This window comes from Eulemur rufifrons, chromosome 8 (assembly GCF_041146395.1).
Source record: "Eulemur rufifrons isolate Redbay chromosome 8, OSU_ERuf_1, whole genome shotgun sequence".
NCBI classification, from domain to species: domain Eukaryota; kingdom Metazoa; phylum Chordata; class Mammalia; order Primates; family Lemuridae; genus Eulemur; species Eulemur rufifrons.
This window is the reverse complement of record NC_090990.1, coordinates 83,002,573-83,030,568: the sequence shown is the minus strand read 5'-3', so window position 1 is coordinate 83,030,568 and position 27,996 is coordinate 83,002,573. Positions and strand designations below refer to the sequence as shown.

Here is a 27,996-nt window from a genome sequence, read left to right as displayed (position 1 = left end):
CCCCCCCTATTTCCTGCTGGCCTAATCCTCCCCTTTCCTTACAGGAAAATCCAGGAGACCACAATATGTGGTTGGCTTCAGCAAAAGCTTATGCTCTATAAAGAAATCAGCTCAATTGTTGGGTTTGTGGGCTGAGGGGACAATTCCACTTATTCCAGTGCTTCTCTGTGTTCCCAGTGAGAGTCACCCTGAAACCCCAAAGGAAGAGTGGAAAGCTATCCTTCAAATTCTAGACATCACTGCTGCTTGTTTTCCTATGCTTACTGTAAATAGTGTCTCAAACTTCTCAATTAATAACCTAATTGCTACCAAGTAAAGAAAACCTATTTAAGTGATGCCTGCAGAAGGTATATTGTGCTTCCAGGCATCACGTACTCAAGACCAATGTGAGTATGAATAATTGATTCTATATTGTCACTGGATTAAATCCAGAAGTCCCCTTTCCACTAAATGTGGTTATGCACCCTTACAGCATACTATAAAGGGACCACAAAATAGTAAGTTTCTCAGTGTATCATGTTGAGGAGCTATGCAGACTTATGGGCAAATTTAACTGACTTTGGCTCAAACGCCACTAGGTGGCCCTCTTTTCTAGCCTCTGAGAGCCCATATTGGGTCTGTGGAGAATTTTTTTTACCCCTGCGTTGCCTCTGCATTGGTTCTCATTTTGCTATTTGGCCTGGCTCATGGCTGCCTTCCTAAGGGCTTTTCCTGAAAGTTGCCATGATGCTTTCCATAATCAGAGGCCAAAGCAGTCAATAACCAAGATTAGTACCAATCTTGAAATAGATGAAGATAAGTTAGTTTCCACTGAGGAAAGGTTAGGGTCCCGGGGCCCACTCTTGGCAGTAGTGGGATGCCAGTCATATGAGATTTGAAGCTAATTTGAAAATTGGGGGCAATATTGGAGTTTGTAGCCAATAAGACCTCCCAAAATTTCAGACGGGTAGAAGTGACTCTCCAAAAGATGGATGAAAACAGTAGTGTTCAACAAAAACATTTAATGGAACATCGTGTAGCTTTAGGTTTCCTCTTTGCCTGTGTCGGGGCTTGTATGTGGTGCTGAACAACACTGAATACTGTACTTATCTTTCTGCTGATTTTACTACTAGAGAACGTTTAATTAAAAAGGTGGCTGATACTAGACTCTGCCACCGAATACATCAAGGACATTTCTCAGGGGAAAGGAACACATGATGTGTTTATAGGTGCATAAAACAATTGGTTTGTAGGCATCCTGAATGGTGGATGTCAACAATGGCTATTCCAAGGTTTTTTAACCTTTGTGTTTCTTTCTTTTTTTTTTTTAGTGGAACTTCACATTAATATGACTTGTGTTACTAGGCTAACTACAAAAATAGATACCTCTCTAAACCAGGCCATTTTACAGATAACTACTGTCCTCAATTGCCATGAGGCCTCAAACAGAGACTATGACCAAAAGGACTTGAATACTGTTGAGGTTGCAGTGAGCTACAGTTGTTTCTTGAACCTCAAATTGATTGACTTTGATCAGTTTGGTTTGTACTTCAGTTTCTTCGTACTATTGTCCTGATAGTCATCACAATATGATGTATTGTGTGCTCTTAAGAGTCTTAAATACTCATATGCAGTCATCCTTCATACTTCAATTTGTCTCATTATTGTTAGAATAACAAAAACATGAAGGAAGCATAAGGAATCATTCAATTAGTTTGACATTGTGAATTGCTAATTTCATGCTGCTTTGTAACATGGTGGAGAAATGGAAAGGAAAGTGGGCTTGTGCAAAAGGAAGGAGACAAAGTGGTCCCACCTGCTTTGTAACAATCTGCTCTTGTGAGAATTCAGTACCACAAAAACTGCATTAGTCCCTTCATGAGGATGGAACTCCCCGGACCCAAACACCCGCTAGGCCACATCTCCTAAAATGCTGCATTGAGGAATTAAGGTTTCAACACATGGACTTTGGGGGGACACACTCAAACCATAGTATGCACTCTCCTTATTTTCCTTAATAAAGTCCTTGCATGCTTAGTCTCATTTTGACATCTCACCTGGGTTAAGTAGAATCTAATCTTAGGAGCCTTTTTCTTAGCTTCATTGATCCATGGCCTAGTCCCAGGGCACAGTGAACAAGAAAGTGAGTTCTGTTTAGTGTCAACACATTCTCCCTCCTGGGAAACAGCCAGAAGTTGTGGGTCAGTGGCAGTATCTTCCAGGATGAAAGACTGATTGTAAGGAAGAGTCTTCCTTTTTCATACTTATGATGTGGATTCTGGATTATTTCTGGCTTATGCTTTTAAAATCTTTATTATTTAAAATTTTTGTTTGAAATTTTATTACATATCATGGCCCTCGTATTTTATTTTAAAAATATCTTTATTCCCCTATAAAGAACAAATGTGACATATTGGCTTTTGATAGGAAAAAACAAGGAACTATAATATAGAGAAGAATAGTTAAAATGAATGGTTAGTGAAAGGGACCATCACAAGGAGAAATTTTGGAGGAGGGAGTTGTCTTAGTCCATTTTGTGCTGTTACAATACCTGAGACTGCATAATTTATAATGAACAGATATTTATTTAGCTCATGATTGTGGAGGCTGGGGAGTTCAAGATTAGGGACTGGCATCTGGTGAGGGCCTTCTTGCTGCGTCATCCCACGGCAAAGGCAAAAGTGGAAGGGAAAAGAGCGTGTAAGAGCAAGAGGAAACAGAACTTGCTTTTACAATAAACCCACTCCTGCGATAATGGAATTAATCCTTCCATGAGGGTAGAGTCCTTACCTAATCACCCTTCATTAGGCCCCACCTTTCAACATTGTTGAAAGATTCCAACCCATGAACTTTGGGGGACACATTCAAACCATAATAGGTAGTAACCAGTTAACATCCTTTATGGGAGAAGAACAAACATTGTAAACTATAGTATGAAGCACTGAGGCTGAACATAAGGAAGAATTTGGTCCTGAGAGATGGGAAATATCATGGACTCATCTCTGAAAGCAGATTTTTTTTGAGGGACTGCAAACTAATGGTTCCTAAATTTAATGTGCATAAGAATCTTCTGGGAAGCTTATCAAAACTGCAGATTTCAGCAGAGATTCCTATCCAAGAGGTCTGGGTTATTATTATATTGATATTCAGAAATCTGCATTTCTATAAGCTCCCTGAGTTATTCTGATGTAGATGGTCTGTGGCTAATATTTTGGCCATTATATTACTACTAACAATGCTACTCTAGATGGTTTGCCTGGGATAGCTTTGTGTTTAGGAAGTATGGAGGCAGAAGGATAGACTGAATGCCTTCCTTAGCCCTTGAGTCAACCTCAGAGGCAAGGTTCTTTAGAAATGAACTATTTATGTTTTTTAAAAGATACTAGAATATATAGAAAGATCTGAAGAGTTTTCTAAAATTTTCCAGGATATAAATTTAATAATAATTTTGTGCAAATAGAGCTATTTTTCCATGGCAGTTTAGCGATAACCTGACAAATGTTTTCAATCTCTTCCACTGTATAAGTAGGATAATAACCATAGCAACTTCAGTGGGTAGTGGTAATGATGAAATAAGGCAAGTTATGCAAAACAATTAGGACAATGCCTTGCATATTATAAAGTAGGAATTGTCTTTTTCTATAAAGGGACAGATAGTAAATATTTTGGGTTTTATGGGCCATGGTGTCTGTTGCAACAACTCAATTCTACCATTGTAGCTTGAAAGCAGCCTCAGACAATAAACAAAAGGGTGTGGCTGTGTTCCAATAAAACTTAATTTACAAAAACAGTTGTTGGGCTGGATTTGGCCCACTTTATAGTAAGTTTGCTGACACTTACTATAAAGGCTTGATACATTTCTTTATTATTGGTAACATAATGGCTTGCAAATAATCCTTAATTAACAAAACAATCAGTTCTTAATCAAGAACTAAGTATATATATCATTTGCAATTTTTTAAAAAGAAATTTGCTTATAAGAGCAATGTAGAAAAAATCTTGCATGTAAATGCTGGTGTAATATCATTGAACTTTAAAGAAAAAGTTTCCACTGCAGAGATTGCCATCCATTGTTCTAGGCTCTTGATGGAAAAATGTAGGCCAAAATTAAGAACAGTGTCCACAAAGCCTTGGGAGAAATAACAGGAGAAATTTGCCAAAATCGTTAACATCTCTGACTTTCTTCTTCTCTTTGAAGGCTTTGGTCTGAACTCATGACATGGCTTATCAACCAAAACACAGTTCATGGAAAGAGCAGCTGTAATGAATGTTCCATAAACAGATGTTTATCTAATGTTGCTCAATGTCTATTGACATTGAATAGCTTGTATTTGTTTCAGACTTCAGTTCTACGAAAATATGTTTCTCCTAACAGACTTATATACTTCATTTTATCAGATGACAAACATTACATATTTTTAGCTTTTTGCTTTGGTTATCCATAAGATTGGAACTAGATGCAAGACTCAATAACTTTTCATGTACTTGCAAGATATCATTTTCTTCCTAGATTCTTGTTTCTCCCAGACTTCAATGACCATCTTAAACGTTATTGCATAGGTATCTTTCATAGTAATATTCTTTAAATGCTTTTTACATCTAGCTGAAATATAAACCAAAAATTATAAATAAGGGTAACTGGATCTTATTTGCAAAGAGAATGCTATTTTATGTGTAAAGTTCCTCCAAAGGTAACACATATATGATTATAAACTAAATAAACTATTAATAAGTACTTTATTAATAACAGAGATTTTTGTAATAAGCATATTATGGGGCAAGGTTATGATCTTCAGTTCTGGAGTCCAATAAACCTGGCTTCTAATTCCAGTTGCATCACAAGACCAGCTGTGTGGTCATGGACATGTTACCCAATTGCTCTGAATCTCAGTTTAATCATCTGCAAAATGGGTATAATACCTGTACCTATCTCACAGAATTATTGTGAGAATTAAATGAAATAATATATATGATGTGCACATAGCACAATGTCTGGCCTATAAGCATGAAATATATATTATATATAAGCTAGCTATTATTTTTTTAAATTTTTCCAGCAGTGTTTCTGTCAAAATATAGGAGATATGACTATTTGCTTAGCTTTTAGTATGGGGCCCTAAAGCTCTTAGCAATGCTGTTGTTTTCTAAGTCTATTCTCTCATTTTTTTCTCCAGTAGTTTCAAATGATCCCCCACCAAGCAAATGGAGGATGACCTAACAACTGAAAACTTTGTTATTAAATGTAATTTGGATAGGAAGACCATCAGGAAGTTTGCACAGGAGTTTTAAATACTTACCCACAATTTAAACCGTCCAATAATGTAAACAATGGGGCCTGCTTTTCATTCTGTGTCATTCTACTATTTTCCTACACAACTCCCCTCTGTCAGGGCTGGCAGCACCATCCACCTGGCCAATGTTATTTTATCACACTTTTTGGAAAATATGTTGAACTGAGGTAAGGGTGGAATGGCAAAGAAATTTCATAACTCAATTTTGGTTTTATACATAGACCTAATTCTGCTAGTATTCACAATTGCCCCTCTTATTTATTCTTCCTAACTCTAAAAACGTACATTTAGAATGTAGATTTAATATTTTTTATTTTAGTCTTTTTTTTCTTTTAAGAAGTATTGACTGACAGGGCAATAAAGCCAAAAGCATTCTGCTGACGGATTAGAACCACTGAAGCTGGAAAAAAAAGGCCACAACAACAGCAAGGATCCCCAGGATTTTCAACAGGAAAGAAACTGGGAAATGAGACGAAACCTTCAGAGTGCGAGTCTTCAAAGGCTTTAGTATCCTTTGCTTCTGGGTGAGGATGGCAGCCCTGGCTCCTTCCCATCGCCCGGGCCCAACCAGCCGATACTGGTAGGAGTTGCAGGGTCCGAAATAGAGTTTCACAGCCAGTTTAAGGTCTGTTAGCAAGAGAGAGCCTAAGGCTGGCTTCACACCTATCTCCAAGGCGAGCTCGTCCAAATAGTCGACATAATTGGTCTGCAATATCTGGCTCTGGCTTTGTCCAAACCTTAATGAAGAAAGTAAAAAGGGAAGATTCACAAAATGTTTTAAGTTAAATAAGAATAATAGGCATTCAATAGCTGTTGAAAGAATGAAAGAAAGGGTTTTGAATGAGTCTCTGGTGGTAAGTGTTGAGTTTATCCCCTCAAGAGACCCATATCTCAGATTGAGAATAGATCATAAAATAGCCATGATTCATATGGAAGCTCTAGCACTATGACAAGGTTGATAACCATGATTATTACTTAGTAGTTATTAAGCAGCTGCAAGTACATACACCGGACATGTATGTACTAGTCCTGATTGCTGCAAAGATTCATAATATAACACATATGAAAGCATAGCTGAGTGTCTTGCCCAGAGGTGATAGTTAACATTTGCCTTTTAAATTACTAAAGTACCTGGTAGTGTGGGCAGTGTATAGTAGATGCTCAATAAGTATTAGATAAATTAGAATTTGGACATGAGATAACTCCTTACAACTTATATAAGGCTCCCAAGTCAACTTTCCCAGGGTGCTTGATCACTGTTGAATCCCATCCCACCTCATCATAAAGTACAAATCCTTGAACCTTCACATCCACCTCTGCCTAATTTATTTTGACTTTCCAAAGATATTTAAGCTACTGTCACCACCACTGCTCTCATCCCATGTCCCTCTCTAACCACAGAGAAGATATGGAATCTGACATGGGCATCGTATAAAACTGAAATGAAATTAACTGAAGAAAAAACAAATGTTCTGATTTGGTACAATTCCTATCTTTAAGTAGTTGGTTCTTAAACTAGTATGTATAAGAATCACCAAAGAAGAAAGTAAAAATGCAAACTTTCAGTCTCATCCACAGAGCTTCTGATTCAATTAGTCTGGGCTGTAGCCCAGGACTTTGTATTTTTATTAGGCAGCGAGGTGGTTCTTGTAAGTGCTTAGATCCCTGTACTTGAAGAAACACTGCTCTATGTAAAGAATTTTTTAAAAAAACATTCTTACAGGTCAATCTTTTCTTCATTCTTCTTGATAATGTCCGCCATCATTGTCCTCTCTGAGGGCAAGCTACACAAGCCTAAGAAATAAAAGGTTGGTTTGAGTAATAAGTTTGATTCAATATCATTGCTTTATCTAGTAGTTGATTCTAAAATTAAACTCTGGCCATTTGACTGTGTTGTATCCGTCAGGGCTGCTGTGTTGTTGAGCTCCAGGGGGTGGCGCTCCCATAGCATTCTCTGTGACACTGCCGGGGAGCACAGTCCACAGCATGGACTACAAGGTAGTCAGGGCTAAGAGGGGATCTTGGAAGCCACATTCAGGGGTTTGGGCTCTATCCTGAAAGGGATAGGAAGCTGTCCTTCATGAGGTGACAAGCTCAGACTTGCCTTTTGGAAAGATCTGTCAGGCTCCTGAATTTAAAAAAATGAACCCCAGGAAGGCAAGCCTAAAGTTAGGGAGACCAGTTAAGAGGCTGTTAAAGTAAACCTGGTGAGAGATGAGAGTGGCCCAAACTATGGTAGGGCAGTGAGAATAGAGAACGTAGATTGGTGCAAGAGTTAGTATTGTACGTTCATGATTCCATCCCCTGTCCACAAGTGTTCCCTGAGCTTCTGATGTGTTGAAAAACATCCAGCCCCTTGCATATGGCTAGTCATCAGACAGCTCCAGGTCAAGTAGTCCACACTGAGTTCCTCACTGAAGCCCTCCTGTCTAGACTTGCAGCTTCTTCTGCATACTCCTTCTCCATTCACAGCACTATTGTCCACCCAGTTTTCAATACCAGAGATTTGCAAGTCCTCCTGGATTCCTTTCTTTCTTTCATTTTCCCACATTGAGCAAATCATGATGTCCACTGATTTTATCCTTGACTACTTCTCACATGTATGTCCTGTTTTCCACCTTGTCTCTCTGCCTTGGCCCCGGTTGCATCATATTTAAGCATAGACTGTTGCAGAAGCCTCCTCTCTGGTCTGAGCATCCATTCTTTCCCCCCTTTCAAATCTATATTCCGCACTACTGCTGAAATAATCTACCTAAAGTGTAAATCTGATGATGCCTGCTCCTTGTTTATAATCTTTTATTGGTGCCTTTGGCTGATGAGCTTTTGAAAATGCAGATTCCAGGTCCTCAGGCCAGACTTAATCAGGGTCCCTAAAGGTTCACCAGATGATTTTCGTATGTAGCCAGATTTAGTAAAAACTGATTCACATTCTATAATCCAAGCTCCTTAGCATGTCTTACAAAGTTCCTGTGTCCTGTCCCCTTCTACTCTAAGGGTCATCTCTCATCCCTCTCCACCCTCTAGGAATGTCAATAGCTTGTAACTCTGCAAACGCAGCATGCCTCTCTGCTTTTATCACCTTATCCCCTTTTCTGCACCTGAGGCCTGCAGTTATCCAGATCTTCCTTGACCCTGTGCCCTCCTCATCCCACCCTGCTACATGCCCGTTCTCTTCTCAGAGCACTACAGGCATTACGCTAGCAAGGCATCTGCCATATTTTGTTGAAAGGATCTGTTTAAATTTCTCTCTGTTCCACCAAGTCCCCGCACAGGGCTGGGTATTCAATGAGTTTGTGTAGAACAGAGTTGAGCCCTGAAGCAGGGAGATAACAGCCTTCTGAGGAGGATGAAGTGCTACACAGATGCTCAGGGAGAAACTTCTCAATAATTTTATAACTTGTAAGGATCTGTGAAGTTGAGCTGTTCAGGTATTAAGAGTTAATTTGGATTTAAGTATAGATGAGGCCCTAGGTCTCTTGTCCATATTCTGAGGAATTTATAAATACCATATAGGTAAAACCAGAAGTCATAGACATTTTCCTTCTTAAACTTGCCTCTCATAATTCAAAGAATGGTTAACAGGTACTGAATGTTGTGCTAGTTGAAATTCTCTGAACTGTCTAATTTTTTTTTTGAGTTTTGCTCTGTTGCCCTGAGCTAGAGTGCAGTGGCATTCATTGTAGCTTGCTGCAACCTCAAAATCCTGGGCTCAAGTGATCCTAATGCCTCAGCCTCCCAAGTAGCTGGGACTACATGTGCACACCACCACACCTGGCTAACTTTTTCTATTTCTGGTAGAGATGGGGTATCACTTTTACTCAGGCTGGTCTCGAACTCCTGACCTCAAGCAATCCCGCTGCCTTGGCCTCCCAGAGTGCTAGGATTACAGGAGTGAGCAACTGGGCCTGGCCTGAACTGTCTAATATTTTACAGGGATGATTGCAGGAACTTATTATAAATTCCTGTATTTGTTATTCTTGGAATTGTCCACTAAATTTTTAGAATGTTAATCTTTTGAGAGCAGCCAAAGTTGTCAAACTTTTAGGCAGCCCTCTTATCTAAGGCAACCTTCACCAGGTCTGAAACCCTTAGTCATGCACCTGCCTACTCACTTACCTTTGAAAACTCTTGTCACCCAACGAGCTTGAAGTTCGACAGTTGGGAAAATGGAACCTAGGGGCTGGATGAGACCAATGCACGCAAGGGTTGACTTCTCCAGGTGAGGTGGGAAGATGTATTTATACAGTGAAACCATATTATTCTCTACTTTAACAAGTGATTCTTCAAGGAAGGGAAAAGAGAAAGTATATCCCGTTGCAAAGACAATGACATCAATGTCTTCCTCCACCGTTTCATCCTCAAAGATGGCGGAAGATTCTGTGAGCTCTTTCACTCTCGGTTTCACCTTGATGGCTCCGTAGAGCAGACGACTTGGAAGATCATCGTTTAATACAGGTTCTTTCATAAGGTATCTGAAATACACAGAAAAAATAAAAAACACTCAGAAGAATCATTTACTTGAATCTTCTTGATGTTTTTGGGGGGTGGCTCTGAAAATAAAAGTGTTTATCAAATATCTATAAAACTCTAAATTGACCAGTTGGCCTGCTCCAACCCTTATTTTCTAACTTAATTCTCGTATTACAAATATCTCCCCTCAATAAATAAGGGAAAACATGTAGGTGATGTGTGTAAGAGACGTTTCAGAGAAGGAAGTATCCCCAAGGGCTTAGACACAATGCCTGTGCTTGGAGTCAATCCTTGAGTATTCTGGTGATTATCACACCATTTCTTTTTCTACCATTTTTTATGTTATCTAGCTTCAATTATTTTTGATGTTTTATTTGATCCCTATCTTATCATAAGGAAAAAGAAAATATTTGTTAAGTTTCCACTAGTTTTGAAAACTATTAAGGAATCAGTGTGAAAATTAATGTATAAAATTAGGTTTGATGAGCTGTGTACTCTCTGTGATATCATGGATGTTGATACAAAGTCTGCTCATATTTCTGGAGTTTCTTTTTTTGTAGATTGAGAACATTTTCTCTTTCTTTTCTTTTTTTAAAATAAGACAATAGATGACACATGTATCAGATTTCAGAATACAGCAGTCACATGGCATTTGTTAAAAGATTCTAAAGCTCTTCTGTTTTTTTTTTTTTTTAAGGGAGGGAGCCTGTATCAACTGAAGCAAAGTAAGCATCCATAAGGTTGGTTTGTGTTTGCAATATCAATGATATGTAACTTCAAGACCAACAGAGATATGTCTTTTGGCAAAGAGAAAGGAATATGTTCTTAAAGGCTGCCCATAAGAGCCCTCAAGGTATAGAGTTAGAAGAACAAAAGTTAGTAGATGGAGAATTACATGTTTTCCCTTCCATCCCCCTGAAAGGTAGGTCATAGTCCCTTGAAGCAGCTTTCTCCAATGTTGGGCAACTCTGGGCATTAGAAAGTTCTTTCTTAGTTCTGCTTTCTGGAGTAGCTTATAACACTTTTGCTTCATTTTTGTAAGTATTTTTTAAAAGGCATACCAAACAAATTTAGAATTCAAGATCCAGTATGATACTCATACTGTTAGGTTGCAGTTTGAACTGCCATGTTAGCAATTTGGACGTTTGTGAACAGAGCTGCCTTCAGACAACCTTGCTTATCAATGAGTGTACCATAAAAGAGCAAAATAACTCTACTTGTTTTGAGGCTCAAGACCATAATTTTCATGGTTGAACCACTTATTCATCTGTTGTTCCATCATCCATTTTAGAACTGTTCGTGGCAGGACGTTTCGGAGCATAGAGTTAAATCGGGTGTGGAACACCATGTCCCAAGGATAGCCATCTTCAGAGATACGGCTCATAACCCAGGAACCATGCCTGGTGCTGACAAAAACCTGGTAAACAAAAAGAAGTGCAGTTTAAATTAGGGCATTGTCCCCTTTGTGTGTAATGTATCACATGTGTGGCCCCAGAATTTACTGAGGTTCTATTTTAAAGATGATTGATCTCAAAGTGAAGTACCTCCTAAAAAGGCTGTACCCAGTGACATTTACACTGATAAATTTCTTTCATAGTGCAGGTGAAATATTATAACCCTTGGAAATGTATGATAATAGCCTAATGACTATATAAGCATAAATGTATGCATCTGTATAATCCTGGAGGGAGAATAACAAGGGAAGTCACTTTCCTTCCAGACTTAAAAGAACTTTGTAATTTATTTTAAAAGTTGAAAACTCTGACCTTATACTGTGATTTCCTTTTTCTTAAAGTGCACATCTAAATCCCTTTTCAGATGTATTTTTTACCTTGTTTACTAAGATCTCCCTGTCTTCAAAATATATATTTTAATCTCTTCTCAAAAATATTTTTTACCTTGGGTACTGTTATTCTCCCATTATCCAAATGCATATTTGAACTACTTTTCAAATTTTACATATCATTCTATTAATATGAGTTTTGTTGTTTAAGGCTGTACTTGATACAACACTTACATAAGATTCACTTGCAAGGAAACCAATTCACTTAAGAGGTTAAGATCATGTACTTTGGATCCAGACTGCCTGGGTTTGAATCACAGTCCCACTGCTTACCAGATGTGTTGCCTTGGGTGAATCATTTCAATCTCTCTATGCCTTGTACCTACCTCACGACATTATTGTGTAGATTAAATGAGGTGATATATATAAAATACTTACAATATTGTCTGGCAAGTGATAAGGGCCACTAGCTGTTATTAGTTTGTAAATCTAGGCTGGAGGAGAGAGGTTTCACACAATGCTCCACATCTGGAATGAGCCAGGATTTGAAGATAATTTTGTGGGGAAAGGCCTCAGCTCCTTAGCATGTGAAGGAGCACCTGCACCAGACATTCTTGTATTGCTGGTCTGTGTGTGGCATACACTTATGTTCTGAATTTCTCCTGCTGTTGCCTTATGCTGGTGTGGCCATAAGTTGGTTAGGTATGAGAGACTATACTTACATAGACACTTACATTAATGTCTCTTTCCGTTACTTACTGTCTCCCCTTCTTCCATAGGATCAGTCCACATTTCAAATTGGATTCTCTGCCTATTTTATTTACTCTCCTTCTGCTGTGACCCTTTCCTCAGCAGGGAAGTCTAACCTGGTTGGCTCCACTAGCTGCAACAGTGAGATACAGGTGGGGATTTAGGCTCAGGCTGCTTTCTCTGAGATGCATGCTTTAGGCCAAGGGCCAGAGATTTGATTTTTGGTGGGAAGGGTGTGGATGACCCAGAGTATCTTGAGTGGTGCTTTTGGACTGTGGCAGAGGGTGCCATATCCTTATGAAGGTGAACTTCATTTAACAAAGCAGGGCACACACAGGATTTTGGTGAGTCCAGGTTGTAATTTCAAGCACTGCCCACGCACCTAGCTCCGTCCCTCACATACATAGCTCCTGTAACGTCTCTGGTCAAAACCAGAGTCTTTTCACAGAAGGTTTGAGAGTATATTACTCTGTGTAAAGGGTGTTACCATAATATAGATTTATGTTAGTATCTAATAAATACTGAAGAGACACTCTATGCAAAAGATTGTTTAAAGGAGCCATAAGGCACACAAATATAGCCAAGTTAGTTTTTTAATCATGAATCTGGCACTGAAACCAGGCTTTTGACATAGCAAGATCCATAAAAGGAATTGGCTCTTGCAATCCAAGATTTGATATCTTTGGAACATCTGTTCCAAGTCCGAGTTACTGACCTGAGAAAAGGCAGTGGTCTAGGATGGGTCTTCACGTGGCTGACTGCTACGTCAGCTCCTCTCATCCTGCCCCGTCGTAGTCCCTTTCTGAAGCTTTGCAGGTATTCCCAGCACGAAGGAGCCTGCAGCTGCTGGCTCCCACCTTCCTGCTCTGCTCTGCTCCAAGCTTTTAGAGTTAGTGCCTCCTCACTCGTTACTCACACTGAGATCTTAATGCTTTGAAAAGTGAAAAGTGGTTTCTTTTCATTAAAAAAAAAGGTGAAGTCTTCTCAGGTCTAATAAATCTCTTTCTAGTGTTAGTGTCCTGCTCTGTCCCCAGGCTAGTACTGAGCCACACTGACTGAGAGGTGACTCTGACACCTCCCAGTGTAGTCCCTTCATTCAGCTGCTGGGCAGGCACCATGCTTGCTTATCACGTTTGCTCCTGGGCATCTCAAGTCCTGAACGTGCAAGATTCAGGACAGGAAATGTTTGCTGGTGTGGACATGGCCATGGTGAGTCCCGTGTAGCCAGGGATCCCAGGCTGAGGAGGCTCATGTAGGTGTGATAGGCCATCTAGTGCAGCCCTGTTGAGAGGGACTCTTAGCTATGTTCCCATCTTCGCCTAGGTCTGTCTTTCCAGAAGGGATGTATTTTCTGCCATTCCTGACCACCTTGTCAGCATCTGCATCTTGTAATGTTTGACTCTTTGGCAGCTCAGCTGACCTCATTCCTGAACAGGTGCAAAGACAACAGTGGTTGGAAGGCCTTGGGGAACACCTAAGTATCTATGATCTTACCTGAGACTTTAACCTTCTGTTTAATCTTTCTTTTCATGATACTTGGGTAACTGAGGATCATCTATGTTTCAAATGTAATTGAAATATGCACTAAATTACTAAAAGGCACCCCCCAAAATATGAACAAGTCAACTTCTCATTAAGCCTCCCGGGTACAAACAAGGCTTTTTGTACTGAAAATCATCTGGTCAAAACTTCCCTTTTAAAAAATGAGGGAACCATCACCCAGAGAAGTGAGATGACTCACAATCTAGGGGACATGGCTTGTTAGTGACACAGTTGGGAGGTAAACTTTGGCTTCTTGACTTCCAGATTTTCTAAGATAGCATACTGGGCCACCAACCAATCAGTTAGTGAGTAATGGATCCGCAATTTTGCAGCTGGGGTTCTCCAGTATGCCCCTCCTCTTTCCTCTACCCCACGGTACAAGTTAAGCAGAGAGCATCATACCTGAGCAGCCTTCTTACACAGCTCAACGGCAATATCTGAGGCCGAGTTTCCTATTCCAATCACCAGGATACGTTTCCCCTCAAATCCATCTGGGTGCTTGTATTGGCGGCTGTGGAAATATTGGCCTTTGAACCTCTCAATACCTGCAGGAAGAAGAGGAGAGAAGGCTATGAACATCCGAGCAACTATGTCAAACTAATTTAAATAAAAGTGCATTGTCAGTTTTTCCTCTCTGGAGTCAATCATTTGTTTTGCCTCTTCCCCTCTTATAAAAGTCACAGTAGCAAGGCCAATTGGCAAACTCAAAGTATAAAGCAAATAAGAAAGGTTAGGTACTGTGCATATAGAACAGGACCAAAGGAGTTGATTTCAGAGGCCGTAGTTCACATATTTATCAGAGACAAATGAATGGTGATGAATACAGCAGAGTCACACGCTGGCTTCTGACTACCCATTGTACTATTTTGGACTGTACGATGACACTTTAATATCACATAGCAGATATCCTTTTAAATATTTCTTAACTACATTATGAAATGCTATAATTGTAATTGTATAATAATTAGAATAATATTTAACATTCTTATTTTGCAATAGCAAACAAAAACTAAAATAAACTAAAAAACAGACATATAGGAGTTGAGGGATGGTTTCCATGTTGCAGTAAGTCAGTGACTTGCTGGTGGTTAATTGCAGACAAGCCTCTCTGTGTCCATTCCTAGTTACTACTTTTACATTTCCCAGGAACACATGACTCTATGTTAAAGTATTTGCCATTGATGGTGCAGTTGCTTGAAAGAATCTTTAAATTATCAGTTTTTAAAGTGTAGTCCCTTGGCCAGCAGCATCTAGGAACTTGTTAGAAATGCAAATTTTCAGCCTCAGCCAGACCTACTCTCTTAGTCCATTTTCTATTGCTTTTAACAGAATATTTGAAGCTGGGTGTTTTATAAGGAAAGGAATTTATTTCTTACAGTTATGGAAGCTGAGAAGTCCAGGGTCAAAAGGCTGCATCTGGTGAGAGCCTTCTTGCTGGTAGGGATGCCCTGAAGGGTCCCGAGGCCACGCAGCATATCACACGGTGAGGGGGCTGATGTGCTGACGTGCTATGCTCAGGCCTCTCTTCCTTTTCTTATAAAACTGCCGGTTCCACTCCATGGTAACTCATTAATCCATCAACCCTTTCATCCATTAATCCATGAATGGATTAATCCATTCATGAGGGCAGAACTTTTATGACCCAATCCCCTCTTAAAGGCCCCACCTCTCCATACTGCCACATTGGGGATTAATTTCAACATGAATTTTGGAGGGGACACTTAAAGCATAGCACCTACTAAATTAGAAATACTGGGGTTGGGGCCCAGTGGTTTGTGTTTTGAAAGGCTCTCTGGGTGATTCTATCTGGGAACCACTGCTTTAGCTTAGCAGGTCTCAATCCTGACTGTATATTAAATCACTTGAACAAACTTTAATTGCTCTTGCCCTACCCCATAGCATTTGGATCTCTGGGGGTGGGGCTGCAGATACCAGGACTTTAGAAGCTCCACAGGTGATTGTAATGTGAGTCCTAAACTATGAAGCACTGTGTTAGTTGTTTTCCTGAGGCCTTGGGAAGGAAGTGTGTTCTCTGTGGGAGGGGCTGGGAAGCACCAGATAGATGGATGCAAGGTTCTTTTCTGCTCTCCTCTCCCCACCACTAACCTATAGAAACATTTCTTTCTAAGAACTTTACCGAGGAACCCCTGTCCATGAGCATGTCTCTGAGGAAAACGCTGTAAGGATGCAACAAAGTCACAGGTGTTTGGCAGGATAGAAAAAGGCCAAGGTAGACACATGGCTAAAAAGGGCCCCTTCAACAGAGAACCAGCTTGGATGAGAATTCTCTGAAATTCTGCAGAAGACTTAGTGACCTTGGAGGATGTTGGCTGACCTGTCCCTGTAATGAAGACCCAAAGAGGACAATAGAAACAAAGATGGCGTTTGGAGCCTTTCAACTTTCCAGCTCTCTCCCAATCTTATTATTATGCCCAGTTGCAGCAGTGAATCCTGCCTGTCAATCCAAACTGCATGTAAAGGACCTGGAAACCTGCTCCAAAAACCTGGGCATCCACACAGGTCTCACCTGGAAATGACTTCAGTGGGATGTGAGGTAGGATGTGGTGGCCACTGCAAACCATAACTGCGTCAAAAACGGCACTTTCCTCCTTGCCGTAGCTCTGGGTGACAACCTTCCATTGGCCAGAGGATGAAAAATCTGGACATTTTTTCACACTAATGACGGTTGTCTTGAACAAACACAGAGAAGGCATCATTGAGAATTACTCTCGCATAACAGGGGCCTTGTTCGAGGCACTGCAGTAGGGATGGGTAGAATGTGATGAATAACTTCATTTGGGTTTCATCAGAGTCCGATTTCAAGCCACTCAAGGCAAAGACTGCCAAGGATGCCTTTCTGGTGGCTGCTTTGTGCAGGCCTGCCTCAGCAGGGGGGACCAGTCTGTTAAGAGTGTCAAGTACTGAATAATGAGAGAGAAAAGAAAAGGAAGGAAGGTCTTGTGAAAGTTGTCAGAATAAAAATGGAGTCACTAATGTTAAGGAAACCCTGACCAATAGAGCCAGGGAAGGCCAGAAAGAGAGGGGTCTCACACTTAGATGCCTGATAACAAAATAGCCTATAAAAACCGCAACCTTGCACAAAAAGCCATGGCAGCCTTTCACAAAAAATACTTCTGCAAGGACGTCTGCCCAGCAACTGCCTGTCCAATCCCAGACTGCCATCTCCCTTGCCATTGATCTTTATAGCCAAAGAAAATTATATCAAAATGATCATGTAGTCCTCCTGATTTTTGTCCTTTAAAAACCTTTGTCTTTTATCTCCCTGAATACACACATGGTTTATTATGGCATGTGTGTTCCCATTACAATGCCTTATTCCCAAATAAATACCTTTTCTTTTAGATAGCTGGTCTCTGATTGTTATTTAGGCTGACGGTCTGGACAAGGATACAAAACACAACTAAGCATTCAAGTGACTAATCCGTATTTACCAAGAACCTTTTATGTGTCCGCCTGTGTGCAGACTTTGTATTAGAGAAGGTATTTCATGCGAGGCACTTGGCAGAGTGCCTAGCACATGGCCAGCACTCCACTGAACGGTGGTTGTTAACATTTATTATTTTTCAAACGGAGTACATCATGTTAGCAATACAGTTCGTGATCTCATTTGAATGAAATAATTTATTGTTTCATTGATTTTTAAAAATGTAGTTTACTGGAGGTCTATTACTTTTTAAAAGTGTACATAAATGTTTCATGTTGCTGCATATAAGAAATACTGTCAAATGGAAGCAAACTTTGTCACACTTTTAGAAGAATGACATGCTTCCCCTTTACAAGTATTTGAGTATTTTCTACATGCTTCCAAATTTTCAGATATTTTTCAAAATGCTGGCAATTTTTGAAGCTGTCTCAACTTAATAATGTATATATGAGTGCGATGCACACCGTCTAGGGGATGGACACGCTTGAAGCTCTGATTTGGGGGGAGGCAAGGGCAATATACATAACCTAAACTTTTGTACCCCCATAATATGCTGAAATAAAAAAAAAATGTATATATGGACTATTAGTAGAAAGATTGAGAAAGGGCTTTAAATGTCTGGGCACTTTTCAGCTGAGAGCAAAAATTTCAGATTTATACCTCAGAACAGTATATTAACTAAAGTACTATAGATTTTGCACTCAAATATGATTTGAGGACCAGGACCTTTGGTATCACCAGGGAGCTTGTTAGAAATGCAAAATCTCAGACCTCATCCTGTACCTGTTAAACCAGAACCCACAATTTAACAAGATCTCCCGAGGATTCCTGTGCACATTAAAGGGTGAGAAGCACTGATGTAGATTACATTGGCAATCAGGGGCAACAAGGCATTTTACAGTTTGCCTGCTTCTTGAGTTGAGCCCTAACATCTCTAACTTATACCAACTCAGAAACCAATAAACAGAAATGTCTTCTCGACTCCTCTCCACCCTCCAGAAAACAATAACAGCAGTAACACAATAACCAAGAGAAATAACTCCCTTGTAACTCTAACATGATCTTTAAAAAAACAGATAATATAAATTATGTATAATAAGAGGGCGATATATTTGCTTAGTAGATTGATAGCCAAGTGGACAAAGCTACAAATGGTTCTGGTATAAATAATGGGTTAATCATAGGATGGATCTACCAGGAACTGGGGAAAACTACATTAGGTAGAACTGGACATTGTAATGGTATTTACAAATGTAGATGTTCATCAAAATAAACTATTACAAATTAATATAATATAAGCTTGGTATACACACAACTGGACTTACTGAGAAAATGAGATGTGTTTAAAAAATAAGCCTCACTAACAGTTATTTATCCAGAAATATAATTCAATATTTTATTTTCTAAGCAGTTTCTAGTTCTGAGAGTATAGGTTATTGATAAAAATTCAGCATGTTTAATGAGAATATTGTGGGTTTTTTTGGTTGACTATTTGTTATTTAGGAAGCACAAGAAAAGGTAATTCCAAATATATTTCAGAATGATCCGGCCATCTTTATGTTGCTAGAGATTGCATCCAGAAAAAAAATTATAAGCAAAAAATAGTTTTCACAGGTTTCTGAGATGAACAGAAAGCAGTGAGTCTATTCAGCACATTTCTAAGAAATCCTATTTCCATAGAGAATTTAAGAAAATGTAACAGAAGTTTAAAATTTTTATATGTTTTTTCAGGAGAAATGAAGCTAGGAATATTCAATGGTAATAGATATTAATTTAAATGCAGTTTTGTCATCAATATTATCATCATTCAAACTTAATTTGAACATACGATTTTCCTCTTTGGTTAATGTATACAATCTATAATATCGGGGATAATGACACTACTTTTTGGGTTTTATATCATGCTCTTATCTTTCGACAGAGACTTGGAGTGGGATACTTTATTCACAATTTCTTTCATTATCAGAGTAACTCTCTGTTTAAATGTGAGCTGAACTAATGTAGAGAAACCCGTTTGCCCCCAAAATACAATACCTGGAACTGAATATATTTTAAAAGATCAAAATTTTTGGCAAAAATCCTGAAATATTCCAGAAGTTTAGAATTGTGCAGGAAGTTTGGAAAATCTTCAGGCATTGGAAAGTCACTGAAACAGGACATTTCTTTGCTGGTGTTGGTGATGACAGATTGATAGATACTTGCTCGGCCATCTTCCACATTTTCCTAAAGGATCAAATAAAGTAATTAGTGATGATTATGCATTCAAAAATTCCCTGTAGGTTTCCTACATCTAACCCTGAGTGATGCAATTGTGTTTCATTGCTGTAGTAAGACTGTAATGTTTAGGTGATGAAGTGCAGCCTGTGGACTCCATCATTCCGTGTGATGGGACCTATTTATTGCCTACCTGTGTTGCTCACTGGGGGTGATGCTGGCATTGGTGGGGGTGGGGACAATTCTTTTGGCACATTATATTTAGCATCCAGGTCTCTACCTATTTAATGTCAATCTTTGTAACAATCAGTTCCTTTCCTAAATTTCCCCAGGGGAGACCTCTTACCTGTACCTCTTTAGGAACCCATAAACTCTGGCACACTGGACAGACCACATAATAGAGAATTCCAAGGAAAATGAGTACTTTTCGGGGCCAGGAGTTTTCACATCTTGACTTGAGTCCCTCTGTCTTCACTTTATGCTTTACACAAATCAACCTTCTTCAAGTGATAAGGGTGAATGGCACATACCAATCAAATCTTAAACTTGATTCTAATTGTTAGAGAATGTGCTTGGCAAAACTTGAGGCAGTGCATGCTATAGATAAGTTTATAATTTTCTCTACAAGTAGTGCTGTGTATAATGTGTTTATATTAAACCACAAAAAGAGCCAAGTATGGTGACTTGGTGTCTCTGAAATCAGCATACTACCAAATAGGCTTGTATGAGAATATTTAAATGATGCTACTCCAGAACTCTTCTATAGATGCTTCTGCATATACAGAGACTAAGGCATAATCCAAGTAAATAGTAGTTGCTTTTTTAACTCAGAATTAGGGCGGATGTAAAGAGATGGAAAGCTTGTAGGAATGCATTAATTGAAATAAATTACTTAGTTTTACATTATCAAGACCATAGTCTCTTCTATAGAGTGGTAAAATAAGGAAAGTAAACATTCACTTCTAATCTAACCACCACAATAAATCAATCATGCATGTTCATTTCTCATTATTCATAGAAAATCATTACTTTCCTGCCCAATCTTTAGAGAAAGGCTCCTTAGATTTTTGACAATGCTGAACAAGGCAGCCTAGACTAACAGAAGGAGGTTGGTCTTCAGAGTTAGATGTGAGTTTAAATCTTTCTTATTCAGACTGTGTGAATCTGGACCATGTGATGTCCCTGAATTGCAGTCCTCTCATCTATAAAATAAGGATGTACTAGGTATTCAGTAGTAGTGTTTATTGTTATTGAGGAAGCTATATGCTTCACCAAAGCTGTCAGTTACAGCTCCCTGTTCACTGCAGTCTAAAAAGGCACCTAGGGAGCTTCTTTGAGGCCAAACTAACCTGGCAAAGGCACACTTACGATTATTAGACCTGAGTTTTCTGACATTTTCTGTATGAGTTTATACTTGATTTTAAGGAGTTAAAAAAGAATAAACTTGTGGTATCTTGTCTCTTTTATAAGCAAAGCTCTTTGTATGTATTAGACCTCACTGTATCCTAATTTCAGGTCTTATCAGCACCAATATGAGTCACAAAGCTAATATGATGCTTGCTCCCAGATCATGTCACTTAATAGCAATACATAGAATCTTTGCTAAATTATCTTCTTCCCTCACTCTCTTTCTTCTTTTTTTCATTTATTTATTCATTCATCACTTATTCCTTTATTCACTTATGCCTATTGTAGGGCTATTTCCATGAGTAGTGTGTTTAACTTTCATGGTCCAGGAGAGTTCAGAGATCTATCTGTCTTGTGGCCACTCAAGACCATGCTTCTGTTCATAAGTCCCTCCAGTAAATCATCCTATACCAAAAAACTGGATTTGTTTGCTTTGTTCTTTGGTTTCTTGACTCATTCAGCATTTGAGGGGGGGTCACTTTTCATACACGATCTTTTCATGGAACACATGAAAATAAATTTGTTTGGAATGTTGGATCTTGTGGGAGTCACATTTTAAGAGAGAAGGTGATATTTCAGATTGAATCTAGAGGAAGGAAACCAAGATAGAGATATGTCTAGAGACTATGATATGAAAATTAATTACAGTAGCTGAGCAGATATAGCTGGGGAAAGAGGAGATCTAAATATAAAAGACACAAAGAACAAAAAAGCAATGTACATTGATGACTTTCCTGTGAATATAAGGTATTAGGAACAATAAAGGAAGCAGAGCAGGTTAGTGTCTGAAGGAAGATCAAGTTTTCCTCTCTCAATAATTCAGTAAGGTTATTAAGTGTGAGGGCTCAGGAATCATGCAGACCTTCATTTTTGTTCCTTTCTTATCACCTATGTTTCCCTGGGAAAATTATTTATCCCAAACCTCAGCTGCTGCTGCTGCTGCTCCTTCTTCTTCTTCTTCTTCTTCTGAGATAGGGTCTCACTCTGTTGCTGTGGCTAGAGTGCAATGGCATCCTCATAGCTCATCAACCTTCTGGGCTCAAGTGATACTCTTGCCTCAACCTCCTGAGTACTTGGGACTATAGGTATGAGCTACCATGTCAGAGTAATTTTTTTTTCTGTAGAGACAGGGTCTTACTGTTGCCCAGGCTGATCTTGAACTCCTGGCCTCAAGTGATCCTCCTCCCAAAGTGCTAGGATTACAGGCATGAGCCACCGCTTCCAGCTTCAGTTTCTTCTTAATATGTAAGTAATGATAATCATAATACCTACTTCCTAGAGGTATTGTGCAGAAAATGAGTAGAGAAGACGAGTGCTTCCCATCGCCGGAAAGAGTGTTAAAAACATATATGTAATGCCTACCCTTTCCATGTTCCATAAATGCCTCCAATGGCTATTGGAGAATTTGAAAGAATTTGGCAGTGTCTGGGTTGGGTATGGGACAAGATTTTCAAATTTATTTATTGATTGTTAACTTGTCCCCACTAAATGTATTAAGTGATCTCAGAAGGATTGTAAATATAGAAATCAATGAATAACCCATTTAAAAAATTGATTCTTGATGGCAGAGTTGTGAAGAGGCCAAGTTTCCCTGGGGTGTGTTGGGAAATAAGGCTAAGAGACATGAAAGGTTCCAGGAGTTTTGCAGGGCTTTGCCTTGAAGGAATCTGTGGGTGTGTTAGTTCACAGACTGGAAGCTGCTCCCAAAAAAGAGAGGCATTGTCAGAACACGTTTGGAAAGCAACGTTTCTTCGAAGCTGCAAGCTATTGCCTAAAGCTTATTGCAAGGCAGAGCTTGGTTTTGGCCCAGGGTTGAGAAGCTGATTGAAATGCCTGCCTAGCTGGAAATGTGCAGCTGGAACTATCTTAAACTTCAAGGCTATTCCTGTTTCACTCCTGACCACATGTCTCTGTATTTAGAGAAAAAGATTAGTTTAGTATACAAACTCAGTGTTCCTACTTTAAACATTTTTATCTTTAATTTGTATGCTCAGCTAAGTCTATTCTTAACTTAGGGCTTGGAATGTTTATCTTAGAAAAATTTTGTAAACATCTGTTCTTGTAGACAGAATTAGGTAAGGGTCCCTTGAAAGTTTTGGGGAGCCTTGAAACCTCAACGAATGAGCTGTACACATAATTCTTTAACCAAGGGCAACTACTTGCTGTAACAATAAATACTGATATGGGATTTCACTCAGTGCCTCACAGCTCATAGGAATGCTGGAGGACCCCTGACTCCCCCATCACTTTAAACTGCACTTTGTCTCTGTCTCTGTTATTTCTCTGTCTCTATTATTTCCAAATCTCTGCCTGGGACCTGTTTTGCTGGGAAAGTAGCTAACTCCCAGCAGGGATGAGCGTGTAGGCTGTCAACATGTTTTTAGAAACTCCTCTTCTCAGCTGGGAGCGGTGGCTCATACATGTAATCCTAGCACTCTGGGAGGCCAAAGCAGGAGGATGCCTTGAGCTCAGGAGTTCAAGACCAGCCTAAGCAAGAATGAGATCCTGTGTCTCTACTATTATAAGAATAGAAAAATTAGCCAAGTGTCGAGGCAAGCACCTGTAGTCCCAGCTACTTGGAAGGCAGAAGCAGGAAGATTGCTTGAGCCCAGGAGTTTGAGGTTGCTGGGAGCTATGATGATGCCACTGCACTCTAGCCCAGAGCAACAGGGTGAGACTCAAAACTCCTCTTCTCAGCAGTCCAGTCTCCTGGTAACTAAATCCCTCACATGGTCCCAGTGGCTGCCTGTGTAATTTTGCTTATTGTATGTTTGTATGTTTCACTCTGCAGAGGGATGCTTTGTCTCCTTTGGGTGGAGAAAATTGTTTGCATTTCTATATTTGATATAGTTTTTTTTTTTTTTTAAATATGGAACGCTTCACGAATTGGCGTGTCATCCTTGTGCAGGGGCCATGCTAATCTTCTCTGTATTGTTCCAATTTTAGTATATGTGCTCCTGAAGCAAGCACTATTTGATATAGTTTTAAGAGAGGCTTGAAATGTAATGTTGTTACAGGTTCTAGAGTTACACACTTAACCCTTAATATCCAATAAGGCGTAATTAATACAGATTTTAATCTACCTTTTCTATCCCATAGGATGGTATCTGTCTAATTCTGAAATTTTAAACACTGGCAATAGGATAGTAGGAGAAATATTTTGTGGAAGAAAGTATTAATACCTTTCTGGAATTCATCAAACCATATTGTTGACAGACCGTTCAAAATAACTCTCACTTCTTTTGCTGACAATAGGCATAACTAAGTAAGGGATATTTGGCTCTCAGACATTAAATTACACATCAGGTAATAAAACAAGACAGGGATAAATTTATTATTAAATAGAAATTTGTAATGTACAAACAACATGGGTTTGAATGCATGGGTCCACTTATAGGCAGACTTTTTTCAACCACAGGTATTTTGAAAAATATAGTATTTTGGGGATGCAAAACCCGTGTATACAGAGGGCCAACTTTTCCTGTAAGTCAGTTCCACAGGGCCAATTTCAGGCCCTTGAGTCTGCATGGATTTTGGTATACTGGGGTGGCGGTGGGGAAGGGGTCCTGGAACCAATGTCCCGTGTATACTGAGAGACAACTATTATTTCTACATTTCTTCCTTAGGTTAAAAATCTATCTGGGGCCAAAGAAATCCTGGTTTAAATCTATATGTGAACCTAGAGTGGACAAAAATATCTTTGGTTAAGATAAGAATGACCACCCTCCACCATATTATATTGCCCTTTCAGGATAACTATAATGATTCTAATGAACAGTTGTTAGTAAGAAATGATTTTGATTCAAGCCATTTTTTTTCAGTTTTCCTTTCTGCAAAGCTACCTGTTTCATATAAGGATCTCCTTCAACTCTGAGTGTGTTTGGATGCTTGAATGAATAGATTTTTTATTTGGCATTTGTGCAATGTTTGCCAAACTTGCCTCATCACAAGATTCATTTGAGACTCATTAAAAATGCTCAGAAGATTTTGATTCAGTAGGTCTGGGTTGGTGCCCAGGAATTAACATCTTGAGAAACTCTCTATGTGTGTTTTATGGTCACATGCATTTTAGAAACCTAATGTTAAAAACATCCCTTTTGGCATGAGATTTAGTTTGTATTGGCAAAGCATATGTGCTAGATGACCTTGCTATCCCTCTAACCGGTCAGTCCGTAGGGGGAGCCCTTTGGATGGTCTCTGCTGAAATGAGAGTTTGCTTTTTTTGCATTCAAACCTTTTTCTCCCATCTGATTATCCTCAGGTGTTTTACTATCTCACTTAGATACACCTGATACATAATCCTAAAGTCATTGCTCTTGAGTTCTGAACTTAAACTTCTGTTGAATATTTTTGAGCAACAGTGCAAGTTAGGGCATAATTAGAAGGAGGGATTTAGCTGTTTTGGGGTTCTGTATACCTAGGTTTGAATGCCAATTCCTCTAGTTGTGTGATCACAGCCAACTCACTTAACCTTCCTCATTTTCTGTTGGCTCATGTATAAAATATATAGTTATTATTAGTAGCTAACATTTATTGAACTCTATTATAAGCCAGGAACTGTTCTAAGTTCTTTACATGAATTACCTCCCTTAATCTTCAAAACAGCACTATAAGATAATTGCACTTTTCTATTATTATCACCACATGTAACTCACTAAACTGAGACACAGGTATGTAAGTGACTTGCTCAAGACCTCATGGGTAGGAAGGTGGCAAACTAGTAATCATTCAAAGGTTGTGGGAAGGAATAATTATAAATCTCTATAGCTGTTTATGTATCTGTCTTTCTAATTTTTATGCAAATTGTGAAGGACAGCTAGCATTATCAATCTTTGGGTTTGACTGAATTAGAATGAATTTAATTAATAAAATGTATTTGATGAAGAGTTTCATAGCAGTTATACCAAAGTGTTACTGATGACTAAAGCTTAGCAAACAAACAGGGTTCATTTGTCAGGGAAAAATAGTTGGTAGTGCTGAGGGCACACTCTCTGAGGAAGCATGTGGCTCAATGATTGAAATAGAAGTGGAGTCTTGAAAATAATCCCTGTTACTTCTATTTTGCAAAATGTTCTCTAATATCTGTATATTCCTTAAGTAGTATATTAGAGAATGACAAAAATATGAGCTGCAGGACAATTACTGCATCCAAAAGAGGTGGTCCTCTCCACATCTTGGTTGGCCACCTGGGTTGGGATGGTAGTGACCAGGGGAGAGAGGCCAGCCTAAGACTCCAGTTGCTTTATGGCTGCATAAGTAAATAAAAATAAAATCTGATCAAAGTTGTTTAAAAAAATCCCTCAAAAAGGCTCATCAATAGCTATGATTCACTCTGAAACAGTAGCACAACCTGTCAAGACATAAAAAAAATTTCACTTACTTTGAACCTCCACAGCCCTCCAATATCTTCCGTCCTCTCAAAGCAAGTGGGCTCCAGACCCTCGTCCACACAGCACTTCAGAGAGATCAGGCCGCTGACCCCTGCTCCGATCACTGCCACCTTTTTTGCCATTGGCTTCTGCCAAGCAGTTGATCGATCGATACTGCTTAACTGGGACAAAAGGTAAGAGAATCCTTATGAAATGATTAGGTAATTGGTTTTAAACATGGCAGCAGTGGTAATTTAATTAGCAGCACTCATCGAACAAAATGCCAGGCAAATCCCAGTCTCTTCTTCCCCTTGAGAAAAGCCAAGGTGTCTTACGGACTTTGCTGCAAACCTTGTTTACAACATCTTGGTTTAATATTTAAAAGCAATGCATTTAACAAAGCCAAACTGTTTAATAAAAAAGTATGCTAGGGATGTGAGCCAAATCTCCAGTCAGAGTTCTAAGCTTTTTCTTTCCAGCTTCTTTCCCCAGCTGTCATCCTTACCTTTGTTTCTGCCTTTTGGCACCGTCCCTTTGACAGGATGGTTTTCTCCCTGGGCTGTGTGCTAGGAGGCGGTCAGAAATGTTTTTAAGAGTTGGAGGTGGCTTCGAGATTGGGAGGAGCTTCTCATTCCTTTAGCATTATGCCAGCTGGAACACCAAAGACTGCCAGGAATCCTAAAATAAAGAAAGAGACTCATGCTCTGAGGTCAAGAGTAACAATGGAATGTCTATAGTAACAACAGATTCATACAGCATACAGATAGTTTAAAAATCCTTTTTATAATGATGTAATAAATGTTCATTAACAAATGAGAAAATACACATAAATAAAAAGAAGTGAAGATTACCGCTAATCTCACCACCCAGAAATAACTACTGTTGATATATTTTTGTATATCCTTTCAACTAACTGATATATATACACATACACTAACAAAAATGGAATCGTAGTGTAAATATAATTGCCAACTTGATTTTTCACTTTCCAGTATATAAATACCTTTGTACGCATAGCATCATTTTTCACGGTTGCATGGACTTCACTTAGTAGATGGTTTAGTCATCTATCTAACAAATATTCATTTCTATGTGGCAGGCACTATTTCTGGCATAGCACTGTGCCTGGATGAACAAGGCAGATTGTGTTCTGGCCTGGCTGTCTCAGACTTGGTGATTTCTGGGTTCTAGTGTCCTGTGGTTACCTGTTCCTAGATTGCTCATCCTGCCCAGGCCCATATCTTATCTTGATTTTTCTGCTTGTGCGTATACTGGCTTGGATGACCCTAGTGGGAGTTCTAAGATCTTCCTATCCACTGCCTTCTTTTTGGTTTGATATAGAACTGGATAACTTACCTTTGCTTACAATCTCAGTTATTAGCATTAACATTTATTAGAAGACTAAATTAGGAGACTATAAAGCCCTTGTATACCTTAGACATAGTCTAAATGATGGAGGTGAAGGACTCCATTCCCCAACCCAACAAGGCCAGTGGCTCTAAAGACCCTGAGATGTTTTATATACATTTGTTCAAGAAATATTTATTGAAAACTTCCTAGGTGCCAGACTAGGACTTTCTAAGTCCTGCAACTTTCTAGGTAATGAACAAAAGACCAAACTCCCTGCCCTTTTGGAGCTTGCTTTATCGTGGAGGGAGCCAGATAATCAATGAATCAAATAAAATAATGAGAGGTATGGAGAAAAAGGAAGCAGGGAAGGGAGCTCTGGAGTGTAGGAGTGAAGGG

The 27,996-nt window shown here is 39.2% G+C and overlaps 1 protein-coding gene and 1 non-coding gene across 2 annotated transcripts; both read right to left on the bottom strand.

Moving 5' to 3' along the window:
- Positions 1-5,574: 5,574 nt before the first annotated feature.
- FMO2 (flavin containing dimethylaniline monoxygenase 2) lies at positions 5,575-26,810 on the bottom strand. The gene is made up of 9 exons (XM_069478332.1): positions 26,756-26,810; positions 26,262-26,432; positions 19,295-19,483; positions 16,343-16,505; positions 14,218-14,360; positions 10,958-11,157; positions 9,387-9,742; positions 6,992-7,064; positions 5,575-6,007 (listed from the first exon to the last, which is right to left on the bottom strand). Exons 2-9 carry the CDS (start codon positions 26,391-26,393, stop codon positions 5,656-5,658), a joined length of 1,608 nt encoding a protein of 535 aa, XP_069334433.1. The 5' UTR covers positions 26,394-26,432; positions 26,756-26,810; the 3' UTR covers positions 5,575-5,655.
- LOC138391006 (U6 spliceosomal RNA) lies at positions 23,745-23,851 on the bottom strand. Its single transcript, XR_011234651.1, has one exon. It is a non-coding gene; the product is annotated as a U6 spliceosomal RNA (small nuclear RNA).
- Positions 26,811-27,996: the final 1,186 nt, after the last annotated feature.

What these genes read in the sequence shown, in the direction of transcription:
- FMO2 (XM_069478332.1), bottom strand. Translation starts at nt 26,393, where the DNA reads ATGGCAAAAAAGGTGGCAGTGATCGGAGCAGGGGTCAGCGGCCTGATC. An exon ending in TGTGTAAGAAGGCTGCTCAG is followed by an intron (nt 11,158 to 14,217) that starts GTATGATGCTCT and finishes TTTGTTTACCAG; the next exon opens with GTTTTTGTCAGCACCAGGCA. An exon ending in GGTCTTGAGCCTCAAAACAA is followed by an intron (nt 9,743 to 10,957) that starts GTAGAGTTATTT and finishes TGTGTATTTCAG; the next exon opens with ATACCTTATGAAAGAACCTG.